Source organism: Microcebus murinus, chromosome 9 (assembly GCF_040939455.1).
Source record: "Microcebus murinus isolate Inina chromosome 9, M.murinus_Inina_mat1.0, whole genome shotgun sequence".
Lineage (NCBI taxonomy): Eukaryota > Metazoa > Chordata > Mammalia > Primates > Cheirogaleidae > Microcebus > Microcebus murinus.
Genome location: NC_134112.1, coordinates 60596775 through 60612738, shown reverse-complemented (window position 1 = coordinate 60612738; position 15964 = coordinate 60596775). Strand labels below are relative to the sequence as shown.

At 40.6% G+C, this 15964-nt stretch overlaps 1 protein-coding gene across 3 annotated transcripts in view; it reads left to right on the top strand.

The window, feature by feature from the left end:
* The first annotated feature begins 407 nt into the window (after positions 1-407).
* The window catches only part of RELN (reelin), a 457647-nt gene continuing 442090 nt past the window's right edge, over positions 408-15964 (top strand). For all 3 annotated transcript variants that reach the window (XM_012747047.2, XM_012747038.2, XM_076006499.1), the window contains exon 1: positions 408-915. In XM_012747047.2, coding sequence (XP_012602501.2) covers positions 690-915 — 226 coding nt within the window. In that variant the 5' untranslated portion in view covers positions 408-689. The remainder of the gene's footprint in view (positions 916-15964) is intronic.

Below are 15964 nucleotides of genomic sequence, written 5' to 3'. Positions count from 1 at the left end.
CCCTCTCCTCGCCTCGCGCATCCTCCCAGGAAAAAGAGGGAAATCTGAGGGCCAGAGGGGCTGGCCTTCTCCTTGGGACAGCGGGGCGGGAGGCGCCCTCCCTGCGGGCGCGGGCGCCCCTCTCTGTAGAGTCGCCCGCTCCCAGGCCCTTGACAGCGGCCGCCGCCCCCTCCCAACTCGCGCCGCTCCCCGCCCTGCCGCGCGCGAGCGGGTGCGGGCCGGGGCTCCCGGGAGGCGTGCGCCCCGCGCGGCGCGAGGTGCCGCCGAGCCCGCCCGAGAGGGCGGGGGACGGGCGGGCGCGCGCGGGGCGGCGCGCGGGGGCGGGGGAGCGGCCGGGACACGTGTGGCGGCGGCGGGGGGGACTCGGCGCCCGGGGCTTTAAGAAGGTGTGGAGGGGGGCGGGCGCTTTCCCAGGCCTGGCCGAAGGGCGTCGCGCACAGGCGGCGGCGGCGCACGGAGGCGCTGGACGAGCGCTCTCGGCGCCCGCAGCCCGGCCCCGCGCTCCCGCGGCCCAAAGTAACTTTGGGAGCCGCGGTCTCCCGCGGAACTTCCCGGAGGGGCTCCGCTCCCGAGCCCGCTCTGCTCCCGTCCGCCGCCTTCTCGCCTTCGCTCCGCGTGGCTCCTCCGTCCCGGCGTCTCCAAAACTGAATGAGCGAGCGGCGCGCGGGGCGCGCGGCGGCGGCGGCGGCATGGAGCGCAGTGGCTGGGCCCCGCGGACTTTCGTCCTGGCGCTGTTGCTGGGGGCGACGCTGAGGGCGCGCGCGGCGGTGGGCTACTACCCCCGCTTTTCGCCCTTCTTTTTCCTGTGCACCCACCACGGGGAGCTGGAAGGGGATGGGGAGCAGGGCGAGGTGCTTATTTCCCTGCACATTGCGGGCAACCCCACCTACTACGTACCGGGACAAGAATACCATGGTAGGTACCACAGCATCTCCGCGCTCGCCGCCGCCCCGGTGCGCCCGCGAGCGCAGCTTTTTATCCCTTTCCTTCTTCCAAGGGGCCATTTAAGCAAGAGCCGTGACAACCCTTACCCCAACGTTGCGCTCTGTTGAGGGAGCGAGAACAAAGTTAGTGGAGAATGGAGTCGCGAATTGGGGCTGCTTCTCCACCCCGCCTCCCCTAACGCGTCTCCGCGTACTGAGCTGGTGCTTGTGCTCCACGCCCGAGAATTCTTGGGGGTCGGCGTCTTCTCCCGCTCGCTCCGCGTTCCTGCAGCTGGGACCTTGAATGAACCTGCGCTTCTTGTTTCCCTAACCCCAGTACTTGGATCTCAGACCTTTGTCCTGCTCCGGGTTCCCCCATGGGTCCCCAGGTGGCGTTGGGGCTATCCCTGGGCTTTGCGGACAGGCTGGTGACAGATTAAAGCGCCCAGGTCGGTGGCCGCCCTGCCCTGCGCTGCCCGCCCGCCCGCCGCAAAGTTCCCGCTGCTCGCCGGCCAGGAGTCCCTCTGGTTTCATTCAGGGTCAGACAGCCCTCTTGAAACGGAGCGGCTGCGTCCAGCTCTCTCTTCTTTTTAAAGTGGCATTTAAAATGTCAGCAATTGATGATTTTTCTGTTTCCTCTCTTACTTTTAACAGGGTGCTTGTTGTTAGAATTGTCTTTGTGGTGTTTATTAATGACTTTGTCTTTTATCTGCACAGCTTTAATTGCCAGGTAGAGGCTGAAGCCTCTTACAATTTAAAGGTTCTTTTAAAAAAGGAATCATTATGCAGTTCTTCCTCACAATTAAACGTTATTGAAGAAGTAAAATTTAGCTCCAAGAAATATAATTTTATGCAGTGCATGTTTTTAATATTTTTAAGCTAGTAAATTGAATTTGCAGAAAAATAAAAATATTGTCTGTGTTCTGTATTTCTGCCAGGACTTCTGAACATTTCACTTCTATGGAGCTTTCAAGCGGTGACAGGCACTATTTAATTAGAATTTCAACACAAAAATATTTATATTCAACCAAATAGAAACTATCACCCAGAAAGGTCAGGTTATAGTTTCTATCTCTAGTAGGCTAACATGGCAGGAGAATCTGTGGGGTACTGACATATAAGATAGACAAGCATATAAAAACTTTAACAATCCTTAAGAGTTTTCTATTTAAAAAAAAATCCTTCACATCCGTTCTAAAATCTGTAGCCTAAATAAATGTTTCCTAGAGGTTTTAAACTGCTTTTACAACTTTATTGTGGCATGCTGGCAGCCTTGTCTGTAAAGCAGGAATTCAATTTGGTGGAATTTTAGATTAATTTTGGAAAATTAATTTTCTGTAACTAGTCCCTTCTTTAATAAAAATGCTTACTGCACTGTCTTCCCAAGAACCATCTGGTGCTTTTCTGAGGTCATGAGAATCTTTAAGTAGAAGGACCAGCCAATATCTGGTAACCCAGACCTAGCCCAAAGACTGATTGATTGAGCCCATAGCTTAGCGTGCCCCTTAGCAAAGGTGCTTACCCGTTACTAGCTCTGCGAGTGGTAAGTGAGCCCAGGCTGGTCTGAAAGGTATGATTGATTGTTAGGTTGTGGTGGAAGACCAGGTGAGAACAGAAAGCCTTAGTTCCCCCCCCCCTCTGTTTTCCACATCCTTTGTGAGATGCTAACATAGAAAACTGAAATAAAAAAAACAAAATACAATATACTCTTTACTTTTTCCATAAAGTTAGCAAATCTGAGTCAACCTAAGACTGACCATAATCACATCTTTAAGTTTGAAAGGGAATGGATAACAGTAAGAGAAAAGTGTAATACTTCAAGTTGGACATTGGGGGGAAGAAATCTCCATTTCCACCTCTTTTCTGCCACCAGAAAAAGCAGAGAAATTTAAATTTCTTTAATTAAGTTATGAAAGGTCAAATTATTATACACTTTGAGAATAGTGACAGATTTTAAATTCCTGTTAACCTGTTTTATCAAATATTCGGATTTTGGAATTAGTTGTATCTACAGGCCTTCAGTAAGAGATTTCTTGTAGAATGTTCTACAGGTAGAAGAAATGTTTAACAATGAAATGATGCTTATTTATGTCTCTTTTCCCTTTAGACTTTTGAAAATGAATTTTAAAAATTCTGTAGCATCTGTAAAAATTGAACTGCTCATAGGAAAACTTAACGTAATACACTCTTTTGGTTGGCTCATTTTGCTATGTGATCAAATGGAAGGTCATTCTGCCAAAAAGTCTACTTAAGAAATCTGTAAAATGTTAGCTTGAGACTTTATTTCTAGCTTTCTAAATCTTTAAAATGTAGCAGTTGTGTCAGAACAAATCAGTCTTATGTACAGTTAACATTGACTCAGCATTTGGATGAATGGTGTTTGGGTGCAGAGCTGATGATTGTGACTTTTGTTGGTACCCAAAAGAATGCATTGAGTTAGAGGTGGTGTGCACAACACCTAACGTACAGCATTATTAATAGATCAGTCAGCTGCCCTCTGAGACTTGGGCTGTATGACAGAGCTTGGAGTGTGACATGGGGAGGCAAATGTCAGGCTAGCATAAAAGTGGTTCAAATTATGAGTCCTTGTATGTGTCATATTTAAAGATTCCTGTAGAAACTCTTTGACAAAAATAAAGACAAAAATATAGGACTAAAGAATTTGAAGCTTGTGGGTCTAACAGAATTGTCACAGATATTTAATATTAAGTAGCATATGTACCTGTTTGCAGTATTGGCAACTATAAATGATGCATGGTTATATCTAATGGGTTCTTATCTCTCACTTAAATGTTGTCATGTGGTGCCTTTGTTCTCATCTTCTATATCTTTTAAGCTATGTTTTCTGTGATTCTCTTGAGATGGCATTGTTAGTCACAATGAACCATGATCCCTTTCCATGAGTACACCACAGTGTACAAGCTCAGCAAATAGGGGTCTCATACACATCATGTTGAATTATTAATAGAATGGTCTCAGGGTCAGAACATTTTTTTTTCTAGAATTTCCTTTTTTATTTCCACGAATCTTAAGATATGGTCAGTTTCTCCAGTGTGGTTTCTCAGCTCCAAACCCCAACTTTTTTCTGGTAGAAAGTTGGCAAATGATGGGAAACGGGAACCTACATGGCCCAGTCAGGTAGCCATTTCTCTTTTTGGACCACACCTGGCAATCCAGTGCTCCTCCGAGGTACCAGGGCAGTACTGTGAATCATGTGACAGTTGAGTTGAGGTCTGCACCTTTCTTCTCCCATGATAATCCCTTTTCCTTACCGCCCCCCACTTTAGATACCCACCTACCATTTTTGTTTGCCACTACTCTGCCTGCCCCTTAATCACATTTATGGTGGATGTGACTTGACTTTATTAAACTCCCCCACAATTTTACTCAAAACTGGAGAAAGGTGTTTTCCCTTTTTTGCTTAGAATGACTTTGGCATCATTGAGCAGGCAGATAATATATTTTGGGATAGAAAGACTTTGAGATAGATGCCCATGAAATCATGTCAACAAGGACCTGCCCACTCACAAGATTGGCTTTAGTCAGTCACCATCAGAGAGGTTGGCTATTAGAAAAAAGCAAAAAACCATTGTAAATGAAAGCCAGCATGAGCAAATGAGTCTGCCCCAAATACTTGAGCTTTGGTGAGACCATATACCTGAATTGCTAAATGGACTAGAATCCTTGTTATTACGGTGGCACAAGGTGGGGGAAATATTCCTTTCACAGTGAGAGATATCCTATAAAATATCAACTGAGGGAAAAAATTATGTCTTTGGTAGACTGAATTGCTGATACGTCATGTCATGATGCTTTAAAAGAGAAATTTTGTTGTATTTTGTAAATCCAGTATCACTATTGGTAGTTTTTTCATGCTACATATCCACTCCATTGTTTTTTCAATCATATCGTGGGGTAGGTAGGAAAATCAATTTCCTACTGCTAAAACTAAACATTTGCCTTAAAAAAGGTGTAATCAGGATCAAGTCCTGAGGGCACTTTGTTTTAACCATCACCAGTAGGACTGTAATACATGTGTTCTGAAACCAGCTAGTTGCAATTTAAAAATCACTATTCAAAGGAAGTACAAGGTAACGACCTTTACATTCAAGAAAGATATCTGCGTCAGAAAAAATTTTTGGAAATATATTCTGGATATAATTCCTTTCAAAGGAGTGATTTCATCATTTGATCACAAGTAATTTGGTATTGCTAAAGTAACAGTGTTGTTGATCAGGTGTGCGGTTATTTATCCTTTGTATGTCTCAGATTCTGGAGTGAGTGTATTTAAACTCTCAGAATTATTCGTCAAATGCAATTCATAAGTGAACTGCAGCTGTCTCCTGCTTATATATGACTATGAAAATTGGGCATTTTAGTAAACCATTTTGCTCTACTTGTCACATATTTCATCTTACTCTCTACAATTTATTTCAAACATATTTTACTGATGTGGTTCAGATTGTTTCTTAAGTCGTATAAGTCTTGGTTCATGTAATTTGTATTCCCTGTATGAATTCCAATTCCAATTTTAAACTAAAGAATCAGGTTTTTAGAATCATAATTCAAAACATTTCTTTTAGGAATAAATTCTTATTCATAGCCCTGTATTACTTGGAATTATTTAATTAGAATATTTCCTTCAAATTTTTGTGAATCTTTATTTTAAACTATTATTTTTATTTTCATTAAATATGTTAAAGAATAAAATGGGAAAGTTGTATCATTGTAATCATATTTTTATAGAAATGTCTTATTGCAATAAATTTTTCTTTTCATCTTTAGAAAGAGAGTGATAAGCTTAAAGTCGATATTATTGACTTTCAAATATTTTATATATTAGTTTTGTTCAAAAGAAAATATCCGAAATCTATCTTTGTTTTTCCCTTTTCCTTCTTAGGAATTGGTCAACTTTATAGAATGAGCTGAGAGCCTCACATCATCAATTACTTAGGATAGGTTGCATTTAAGCCATAATTGTTTTTCTGATTATTTCACATGTTACTTGAAACTTACTAATTATGTCTTTAATCTTCAAAAATAGTTGCTGATGCAATGACACTTTTATTTCAAGTAGCTTTTACATTTGAAAAGCATAAATAGAGTGACCACACTTTTTGAACATTTGCATTTTAAAAGACTTTTATATGTACTTACACAAAAATATAAGGTTCTTCATGTTGTGTAGAAATAGAAAAATGGATAAGAAGGAAGGCAAAGTGGTTGAAATGGGTAAGTTCACTATGAACAGAGAGAAATGATTCAGGCTGTGTCTGAGTAATGTCCTAACACATAAAAAGGGAAATTTATTTATCTAAATATTTTGGTTTCAGAAAATACTGGGGTGAATAATTCACCCCCTCCATCTGATTTTAGAGTCATTAAAAAAAAAAATAACCACAGTGTATTATTTCAATCTCATTAACTTTAAGCAAAAAAGTTTTAAAAGTACAATTTCAAAAACTGGAATTGAATTTTCAAATATGATGATCCCATAATGAGTGAGCATTCAAGTGCAGGAATGGTGCATTAAAAAAAATTCTTAGCTTTCAGGACATTCAGCATGAGGGAATCTCACTTTGGTGTCAATTATGGAGCTCAGAGAGTAATTTTCACCACGATCACCTGCCATGCCCATCTCATTGAAGGCAGAGCTTCTGAAGGGTTGAATGCTGTGCCTGTGGGTTAACCAATTATTTTAAAAATGTGTGCTTCTCTGAAACTATACATGCATTTTTTTTCTTTTTTATTCTATCCCCTGTAGGACCCAACCTTAGCAAATGGATTTGAGGGTGTGGGGCAGGGGGCGGGGGTCGATCAGTACAAATGTACAAATGTCGATTTGTGGTGTGAGAAAGCCCTAAGCCACTCTAAAACAACAACAACAACAACAAAACAAAGCTAAGGTAATTAAATAACATAGAATTGCACAAAGATAGTTTTTGGAACTCTGAGTTTCCAAAGTAAATGTTAAAACCCAGGTTTTCCTTTAATGCTGAATCAGCTTTCCTTAGAAAAATAAAACTTTTATGTTGGAAACAAAATAAAATTTTATTATAGCCGGATGTGGTGATGTGTCCCTGTAAATTTTAGTTACTCAAAAGACTGAGGCAGGAGGATCGCTTGAGTCCAGGAGTGGCAGACCAGCCTGGGAAACATAGACCTTTTTTTAAAAAAAATAAAAATTGTGTTGATTTAAAGGATTCTTTAATGATAGGAAAGGTGACAAATGTTTCAAATAGCACTGATTACTGCTATACATTGGTGCCCACAAACCAAGTGACCTGAGAAGGAATGATAATAGTTTACCAATAATTGCTGCTCTCACCTCAGAATTGCCTCCCTGCCCGGTGCCTCTCACCTGCCTTCTCCCTCCTTCTCCTAAATTTTCTTTGTCTTTCTTGCTCTGCTCCCTTCCACTCCGGGTAACGGGTCCTTGCTTTTCCTCTCTCTGCTTTTCTCTTTTAGCTTCATAGCTCTGTTCATTTTCTCTTTTTATTCTTTCTCTTTTTCTTTCTTCCTTCAGGTTTCCAGTTATTATCATCTCTACTCTTTTCTTCTCCTCTGACTATAATACAAAAAATATCAGCACATTTATAACCATTACATTCATTGGCTATTTGCAATAATAGAAGTGAGTAGGTAGGCATGTCTATTGCTATCTTTAAAAAACCAGTTTTATCTTTTCATGACATCTCATGCATTTGCCCTTTTTTAAAAAAAACAAAATTCATCTGAGGGATGTGGTGAGCATTGTGGAGGGGAAGGGCATATCTCTAACCCTTGCTAGGGAGAGCAAAGCTATAAAATACAACCAAAATGTTTGTGCTCCCATATTTTCTTGTACTCCCATGTTTTCTTAAAAAAAACCAAAAAACAAAATTGTGGGTCAGTTGTTTCTAATTGAAAAGTGGTTCCCTCCTTCTACACTACAAAATCACTTTGAAACCTCTACGTGTTTAATTCTGAGGTAGCTGCTTTCCCCACTGTCGGTTATGTGGTCAAACTGCAGAATGTGAAGTTTGAGCACAGAAACACATATGTACACCAGGTGGAAGTATTTTAGAAATCTGAAAACTGCACATGAATTAGTTTGAATCCAAAAAGCAACTCAAATTGGGTAATATCTTGAATGCCCGACTGCTTCAGGATCCTTCTAAGTAAATGGATGAAGACATGTCTTCATCGTCACCTCGGTCACCTCACGTTATCTCCTTGACTTGCTGGTCTCATTGGCAAAGCTCACACTTACAGTTGTGTAACTACCAAGATAGTGATTCCACTTTTTAAGTAGCTGGCACTCAACAGACAGACCAAAAAGGGGATCATTGTGGTATAAGGTAAAGAACACTAGATTGGGAGGCAAGAAAAGAAGTGTGTTGTTTGGGGTAAGTCCTATAGCTTTTTTTGAACAGAATCTGTTCTATTGTTTTGTATCATATGAGCTCTAATGTTTATTCCAGCTGAAAAATTCAGAAGATTCCATGGCTAGCAGCTCAGACTTACACTGAAAAGAGAAGTCCGGAGAGGCACAGTGATGTAGTGGAAAGAATTAAAGATTTTGCAGCAGGTAGACCTGCGTGCACGTCTTGCTCTGCCACTTACTAGCCAGATGCCTTCAGCAAGTTACCTGTCCTCTCCGATTCTCAATTTCCTCATTCCATATTTCAGAGTTGCAGTTATTAAACAAGATAAGCATATAAATCACCTGACACAACAGTAGATGGTTACTAAAAAGTAGTTATTATCATCTGATACAATCACCGAACTTGAAATAAGGATGGCATATACAGATAAGACTATTCGCCCATGCCTGTTCATTTTATGCCTTGTCAATATATGGCACAATTTCAAGGGAAATTTCAGATTGAGTATATTGAAGAGGGTCACAAGAGTAGGAAAAATATCAATGTGTCACCAAATATGTATGATCAGAAAGTACTTTCCAGCCAAAATAAATGTAGGACTCTCCTACAGTTATAATTGAGTTAATTAGTACACCTCCAATTCAACCAAAATCTTTGTTGATTTAGCCAATTCCTAAATCACACCTTCCTGTTCCTAAATTGAGTATTTTTTCCTTGGTTGATGGTCATGATAAAAACCGAAGTTCTGTGAGTTTAGGTGGTAGTCTAGGAAAGATGCCAAGATAAGTAAAAATAGACATTAGTTTAATATATGTTGTCAAATTCTGTAATATGTATGTGTACAACCCTGTGCAAAATAATTTAAAAATACAAAACTATTTGAGTCAAATTAGAACAGAGAGAGACTTATTTTGATAGTAGATCCGGAGTTTGCCAGGACCTCAGGGACTGACTAGAGAGATGTCACAAGTGGTTAGGTGGTGAACTGAAAGGCTAGTTCATTTACAGTGAAAATTATACTTCTCAGGATAAGGCATTGGATGGCCTTAGCAAAGTTTATATGAGTAGTCAAATGACTGTTAGTAGATTGTTTGGAAGCATGGAGTTAGATGATCTCAATGGCAGATTCAAGAATTTATGGAAGTTTCTCCATCTAAATCATGTCAGCTGGTCTGGTTGGCATCTTCTTCCCTAGTGGAAGATTGCCCTGTTTCTAGACTCCATATGCCTCATTTTGTATCATATATTGATTGTTGTCTAACCAGTCATTACTAGGACTCTTTTTCTTACTGATTTTGTTCAGATAGACTATGTGTCTCGTTAAAAACATGCACCTCCATGGCCCCCTTGCAGCTCTGTGTAATTCAGCAATATGAAGTGGAAGTCTATTAGTTGGGGTCTTTGGGAAGGTTCTTGATAAAATTGATAAGGGGATTCAACAAAAGGCTGGGCAGGCATTTGCTTTTTTCCCTACCCTTTCCTGTTTCTTTTAGCTAGAAGGTGATACAGCTGCCTTGTGACTTTGAAGATAATGGCCACATGCTAAGGATGGTGGATTAGTAGTTTAAAGGGAGCCTGGATCCTCATTTATTTCCTTAGGCAGCAATGCTAGCCCTGGAATAATGTGCAGGCTTCTTGTATTACAAGAAAAATTACTCCTGTTAAGTCGTGTTTCTGTTACGTGTAGTTGAATGTGATCCTAATTGATACGTGTTTCATCTGAACACACAGATGACCCAGTTAACATTCACTTTTAGGTCAGTCACAGTTCTTAGATCAGGCTCTGAATTATTCTGGTCCTCTCATTGAATTGCTTTTGGTAACCTTGATGCTCCCTAAGATACTTTTGACAATATATTTTCAAAATTATCCCTTAAGGTGTGCTACTTTTTCAGTTGGGGAAGATAGCGAATTTTATGTTAACTTTTCTAGTTATACTTTGAGAAGGTAGCCTGTGCCTGACCTCCAATTTCTGGAGTTTCTTATACACTGACGATTTATGCTTGTTAGTTTCCCTCACTGAACTTTATTTCCTGACTCTCCTATCTCTCTAAAATGCAGTGTCACCATATGCAAATCCTGTTGACATTTAAAATACCGAGATGTGTGTCCTGGTTGTGAATGTGAGCTCTGCTCCAACCTTAACCTTGTTTGTTATGTCTGGCTCAGCCTCTAGGACCAAATCCAAGCTTGTCATTTCTTTTGCTTGTTACATATTGACAGAGGAAACAGACATCTCAATCTTACCTTCAGGAACATGTAATCTTTTAGTTTACGCCACCTTTGTTATGAATGTTGAGATATCCCATGATCACAGCTCCAATTTTTTTCACACTTCCTTTTCTTGCATAAACACTTCCTGCATTCTCATCCTGCAAAAAATGTTATATGTCCAGTGTTTGTGATGGAGAACTACAAGGAAATTAGTTGGTTATAGGCTCTTAGAAAAAGTGGGTTCCCATTCCCATTCCAAGCTCCTGAACAAAAAGGCAATTCATGGACTTCTGAGTAAATTAATTACAACAACTGTAACAGTAGCAAATCCTAAAGCAGGACTTAATATGTGCCAGGCACTTATCTAAATGCTTTACATATATTAATTCATGTAATTCCACAAAAACCCATAAGGAAGGTACTGTTATCCCGTTTTTATGGATGCAAAAACCGAGTCACAGGAGGTTAAGTGCCTTGCTCAGAATGTCAAGGTTGCGCTGCAGGACTTCTGTCAGTCTTGCTCCAGAATCTGTTCTTTTAACCGTGCATTTATTTTTATAAATGATTATTAGGAAAGGAAAAATGTTAAATAATAAAAGTCATTTCAAGAAAGAGAAAACAAGGAAAAGTAAATGCTAATTTTGTTATTTAAAATATCGATTGCAGGATCAAATCAGAAAGCTTATATCTATGCCAACAAAGCTGGGATTTCATAATCCTAAATCCATAGTTCTTTGTTTAGACATTGTCTTCCAGATAAAGCACAAACATATCATCTGGTGTACTACTGGCCTGAAAGAGTTAACATGCCTTCAAAATATGGTGACAAAGAAAAATACAAAAAAGTGATTTACAAATTTAATTCAAATTTATTTTTAACATTTTGATAATAAAATTTTTATTAAGATTTCAAAGTAAATGAGAAATTTATTGTCTGACTCACTAATAGAAACAAGTAGGACCTGAATACTAAAGGAGAATTAAGAATTTAGGTGGAGAAGAGCATTGTAAAAGATAATTGTAGAAATTCATCTGTTTGTTATATATTCCTTTGATTAGGAAGTTCCTTTAAGTATTATCCGTCTGCAGGTACAGCCTGTGAAATCGAGTGGTGTGGCACACGATGAAAGTCCTTAGTAATAATCCAGAACTTTCTGCAGTCTGACCTGCTCACTGCTCAAAGGTCTGCTCTTACAGTGATATCAAAACCAGTGGGATCACATTTGCCGTATACTTGACTTTGTGGTGTTGTTTTTCATATATGGATCAGATCTTTAAAAATCACATTTTATTGAGTTCATTTGAATGAGAGAAAAAGAGCAACTGGTAAGCATCCTCTCCCCCCTCACCTCCAAATAGTTCACCTCTTGCACAGAGGACAGAACCAAGTTCTAGACTTCATGGCAACCAGGTGAGGAGTGAAGCAATGCGGGAGAGCTGTCAGCGTATAGTGAGGAGAAGCAGGGACTGCCCTCGTCTTGTGCTCTGTTAGTATAGAAATGTTTCCCGATTTGTCACTGTTGTAGTTCATTCCAAAGCTTGCCATCAGCTCTGAAGGAAGATCCACTGACCCATGGTAGAAGTTGAATCAGAGGGTGGAGGACAGTCTGGCTGAGAGCTTGTTCGGAACCCACAGAGGTTCTCAGAGGGCCTGAAGGTAAGCTCATGTTTTCACGAGGAGAGAAAAATTCTCCTCATTGGACTTTAACAACCCAAAGGACAGGAGCAGTTATAAAAAAGTAGCCAAAAAAATGTAGGGAAGGTCCACAGATAGATGTTTTCTTTTCTCAGGCCTGATAAACCTGATCATTTCTCCCTTTGGCATTCTCTGATGGGCTGTGCTAAGTTGAAGCTCTAATGGGAAAATCTGTGAGCCTCAAGGGTGGGTGGGGTAGGAGGCCATGAGACTGCTTACCTGGTGATCTGACCTGATGCAAGTATGAACATTTTTAGAATATTTTTATCAAATATAAATGGTTTATGCCAGGCTGTCAACAGAAACTGAAGCAAACACTTCAATTCCAAATAAATTGTGAAATACTTCAAACATATAGAAAACGATAATAAATGAAGATTCAAAATTGGTATCATGAATGAGTGCCCGAGAGCTAGGCATCTGTATTCATTGAAAGAAAGTGCAGATGCTCTAGAGATCAGACTCTTCACAATTGTCAAAATAATGCTCATTGGTTTGACTTGCATTGCTCAATGATTTTTGCTTATCTGTACAAGTTTGTCCTGTTCTAGCTTACCAGGCATTCCCAAGTGTTTCTGCAACATAATGAATGACATGAAAGCCCCAGGGACATGTAAGAATAGGAAACTTTGAATGAGGTGCATCCTGTAGAAACAGCTATTAATGGAATATTATTCAGCCTTTAAAAAGAAGGAAATCTTGTCATTTGTGACAACATGGATGAACCTGGAGGACACTATGTTAATGAAATAAGCCAGGCACAGAAAGATAATTACTACATGATTTCACTCAAAGTGTGAAATCTAAAAATGTCAGTCTCATAGAAACAGACAGTAGAATTGTGGTTACCGGTGGCTAGGGAAGAATTGGTCAAATGATACAAAATTTCAATTAGATAAGAGAAATAAATTCAAGAGATCTGTTACTCAACATGGTTACTATACTTAATAACTATGTATTGTATTCTTGTTATATGTTTTTTAAAAATCTTAAATAAAAATGATGTTCATTAATTTAAGACCAAAAAAAATGTTTTTTATTTGAATAAGAAAGAGTGTTTCTCCTTGGAAATGTTTCTCAGTGAGAGAAACATTTACAATCAGAATTTAAGGATGGTGATTGAAGTATTAAGCTTTTATTTTTCCAGTGTGGCCATGGCCTCTAAATCTTTATTTTTCCTTAACTTGGAAAATTCACCCAACTTGGAAAATTATGAGTTTTATTAGCTATCAGCTTGGAGAGTGGCAGGTATGCTAGGGTACTCTGGTGGTCAGCAATAGAAACAAGCTCTGATTAACTTGGACTAAGGGAATGTTAGAAGAAGCTGGGTTAGGGTTAATGTTTGGAAGTAAAGTCCAAACATTAGATTTAGAAATGATGATGGTGTCTCAAGGAGGAGGAAGTGGACAACTGCTAAAGAAACCTTGGTGGTAGAAACCTGTGGACAGACAGACTTCTCTGGCTCCACAGCTGGGACACATCCTCTCCAGCTTCTTTCTTGTTCCACTGAATTCCAGGTACAAATTCCTGAGACCACAAGTCTCACTAGCTTAGCTGGGGTATGGCAGGATTGTCCTCTTATCATACATACAGATGTAGCCTGAAAGTGATTTATTATGCTCTTGGACTTTTGTGGAAATGTCTCCTGCTTTTCTGAAAGTTGCATGGTGCAATATAGATGGCCTATCCTTATAAAAGAAGCCCAGATTCTCTGGGATTGTGTCTGCTTCTCTTTACTTCAAACTGCCAGGGATCTTACACTGAGTACCCTGCAGGGGAATGTCGAAGGTAAATGAAAGAGTACATGCTTCTGCCTTCACTTACTGCTGTAGAAAAACCATCCCTATGCTTACTAGGAAGATGTCAGAAAACTTTTCTCAGTCCTTAGCTTACCAGGACCAAAACAGCACTTGTCACAGTTGATCACTCCATTTTCCCTGACATGCTTCTATCATCTGGCTTTGGGATTTCACACTCTCCTAGTTTCTTCCTACATTCCTAGTTTTTGCTTCTCAGCTTCATTTTCTCTCTCTTCCTCTCCTCCCTGTCTCTGTTGTATTAGGGCACCCAAAAGCTCTGTCCCTTCTTTCCTCTTTTTTGTCTGCCCCCTCTCCCTAGAGATGTCATCCATTCTAATAATGCTTTAAGTGCCATCAACACACTGGTGATTCCCAAATGACTCTCTGTCTTATGCCTACTGTGTCTTACTGTCTAGTCAATATTGCCACTCGGGTGTCTATTGGAGCTTCTTGTCTCCTCTCATCCTGACACCCCTGTACCAGCTCCTTCTGGAATCTTCCCAACTCTGTTAGTGCCAACTTAGTCCCTACAATTGTTTAGTCCCCAAATCTTTTTTCTCTAATGCCACTTATCAGCTCCATCCCTAAATCCTGCTGACTTTGCATTAACAAACACCTGTAATCTGCCACTGCCACAACCACCTCTTACCTGGATGTTGAGGCAGGCTTCTAATCGCTTTCCTTGCTTAACACTTGCTCACCTTTATGCTAGTCCTACAACTGCTTAGCAGTCTGAGTGATCTGGTTGAAACCAAAATTATGTCACCCCTCTGCTCCATACCTAACCAGGCAAGTCCTTAAACTATGGCCGGCCTGCGGGCCACATGCGGCCTGCCGAGTACATTTATCCAGCCTCCCGGGTGTTTTTGCCGCTGCTGCCTGTCCTGCTTAGCAGCCAACTTGTCCTGGGCCCACAGTGTGCATGTGTGGAATGTGCGCCACACTCTCCAACGGCCCTCCAATGTCTGAGGGACGGTGAACTGGCTCCCTATTTAAAGAAGTTTGAGGACCCCTGCCTAAGACAAATGTACATTCCACTAGTTTATCTGGAACAGCCTCGGTGTTCCATTGTCCCATCCAGTTTAGCATTTTTACCAACAAAAATGCCACAATTTGAAATAATAAAGCATGTAGTCATTCTAGCTATACCTTCAGTTGCTCCCCTTATCTCTTTGAGAAAAAGATAAAGTCCTCCATGTGGCCTGAAAGGCCCTGGAGCACCTGACTGCTCAGTTACTTATCTGACCTACTATTTTACTGCATTCCTCTTGTTCCTCCATTGAAAGCATGAGGGCTTTTCTTGGTGGTTGTTCTTCAGACACAGTAGGGGCTCAGTCCCACTTCAGGGCCTTTGTACTGGCTCTTCCCCTGTCCAGTGTGCCTGTCCCTAGATGGCCTCATGCTGTTCCCTTCCCGGCAAAAGTCCTTAGTTGAATGTCAGTGACCCTCAGGGAGGCCTCCCCTGACCACACTATGTAAAGCCTTTGATTCCCCCTCTCCCAGGACCCATGTCTCCCTTGACTGCTTTATTTTTCCTCATTGCTGTCATCATCATGTCTGTATTTTGCTATTTACCTTGTTCCCCTACTGTGTGCCATCAGTATAAACACCTTAAACCACGCTCCCCCCCCCCCAGGCAGAGATTTTTGTCTGTTTTGTTTGTTGCCAGTGCCTAGAACAGTGCCTGGCACACAAAAGGAAGGCACTTAGACATTTTTATTTAATGAATAAGTGAGCAAAAATAGCATTGGGATTCCTGTCTAATATCAGTTATAGCTAAAATTGTCTGAAAGTGGCAATTCCAAAATAATTTAAACAAGAAGATCGTTTTAAAGATGGATTTGTTAGTACAGTTTCTGAATTTCGGCTTTTTGGATTGGTGATAACAATGTTTTAAAAAAATTCTGAAAACCATATTTCTACTTTCCACTCCAAATTTACAAAATTCTCATGTCTTCTGTGAGG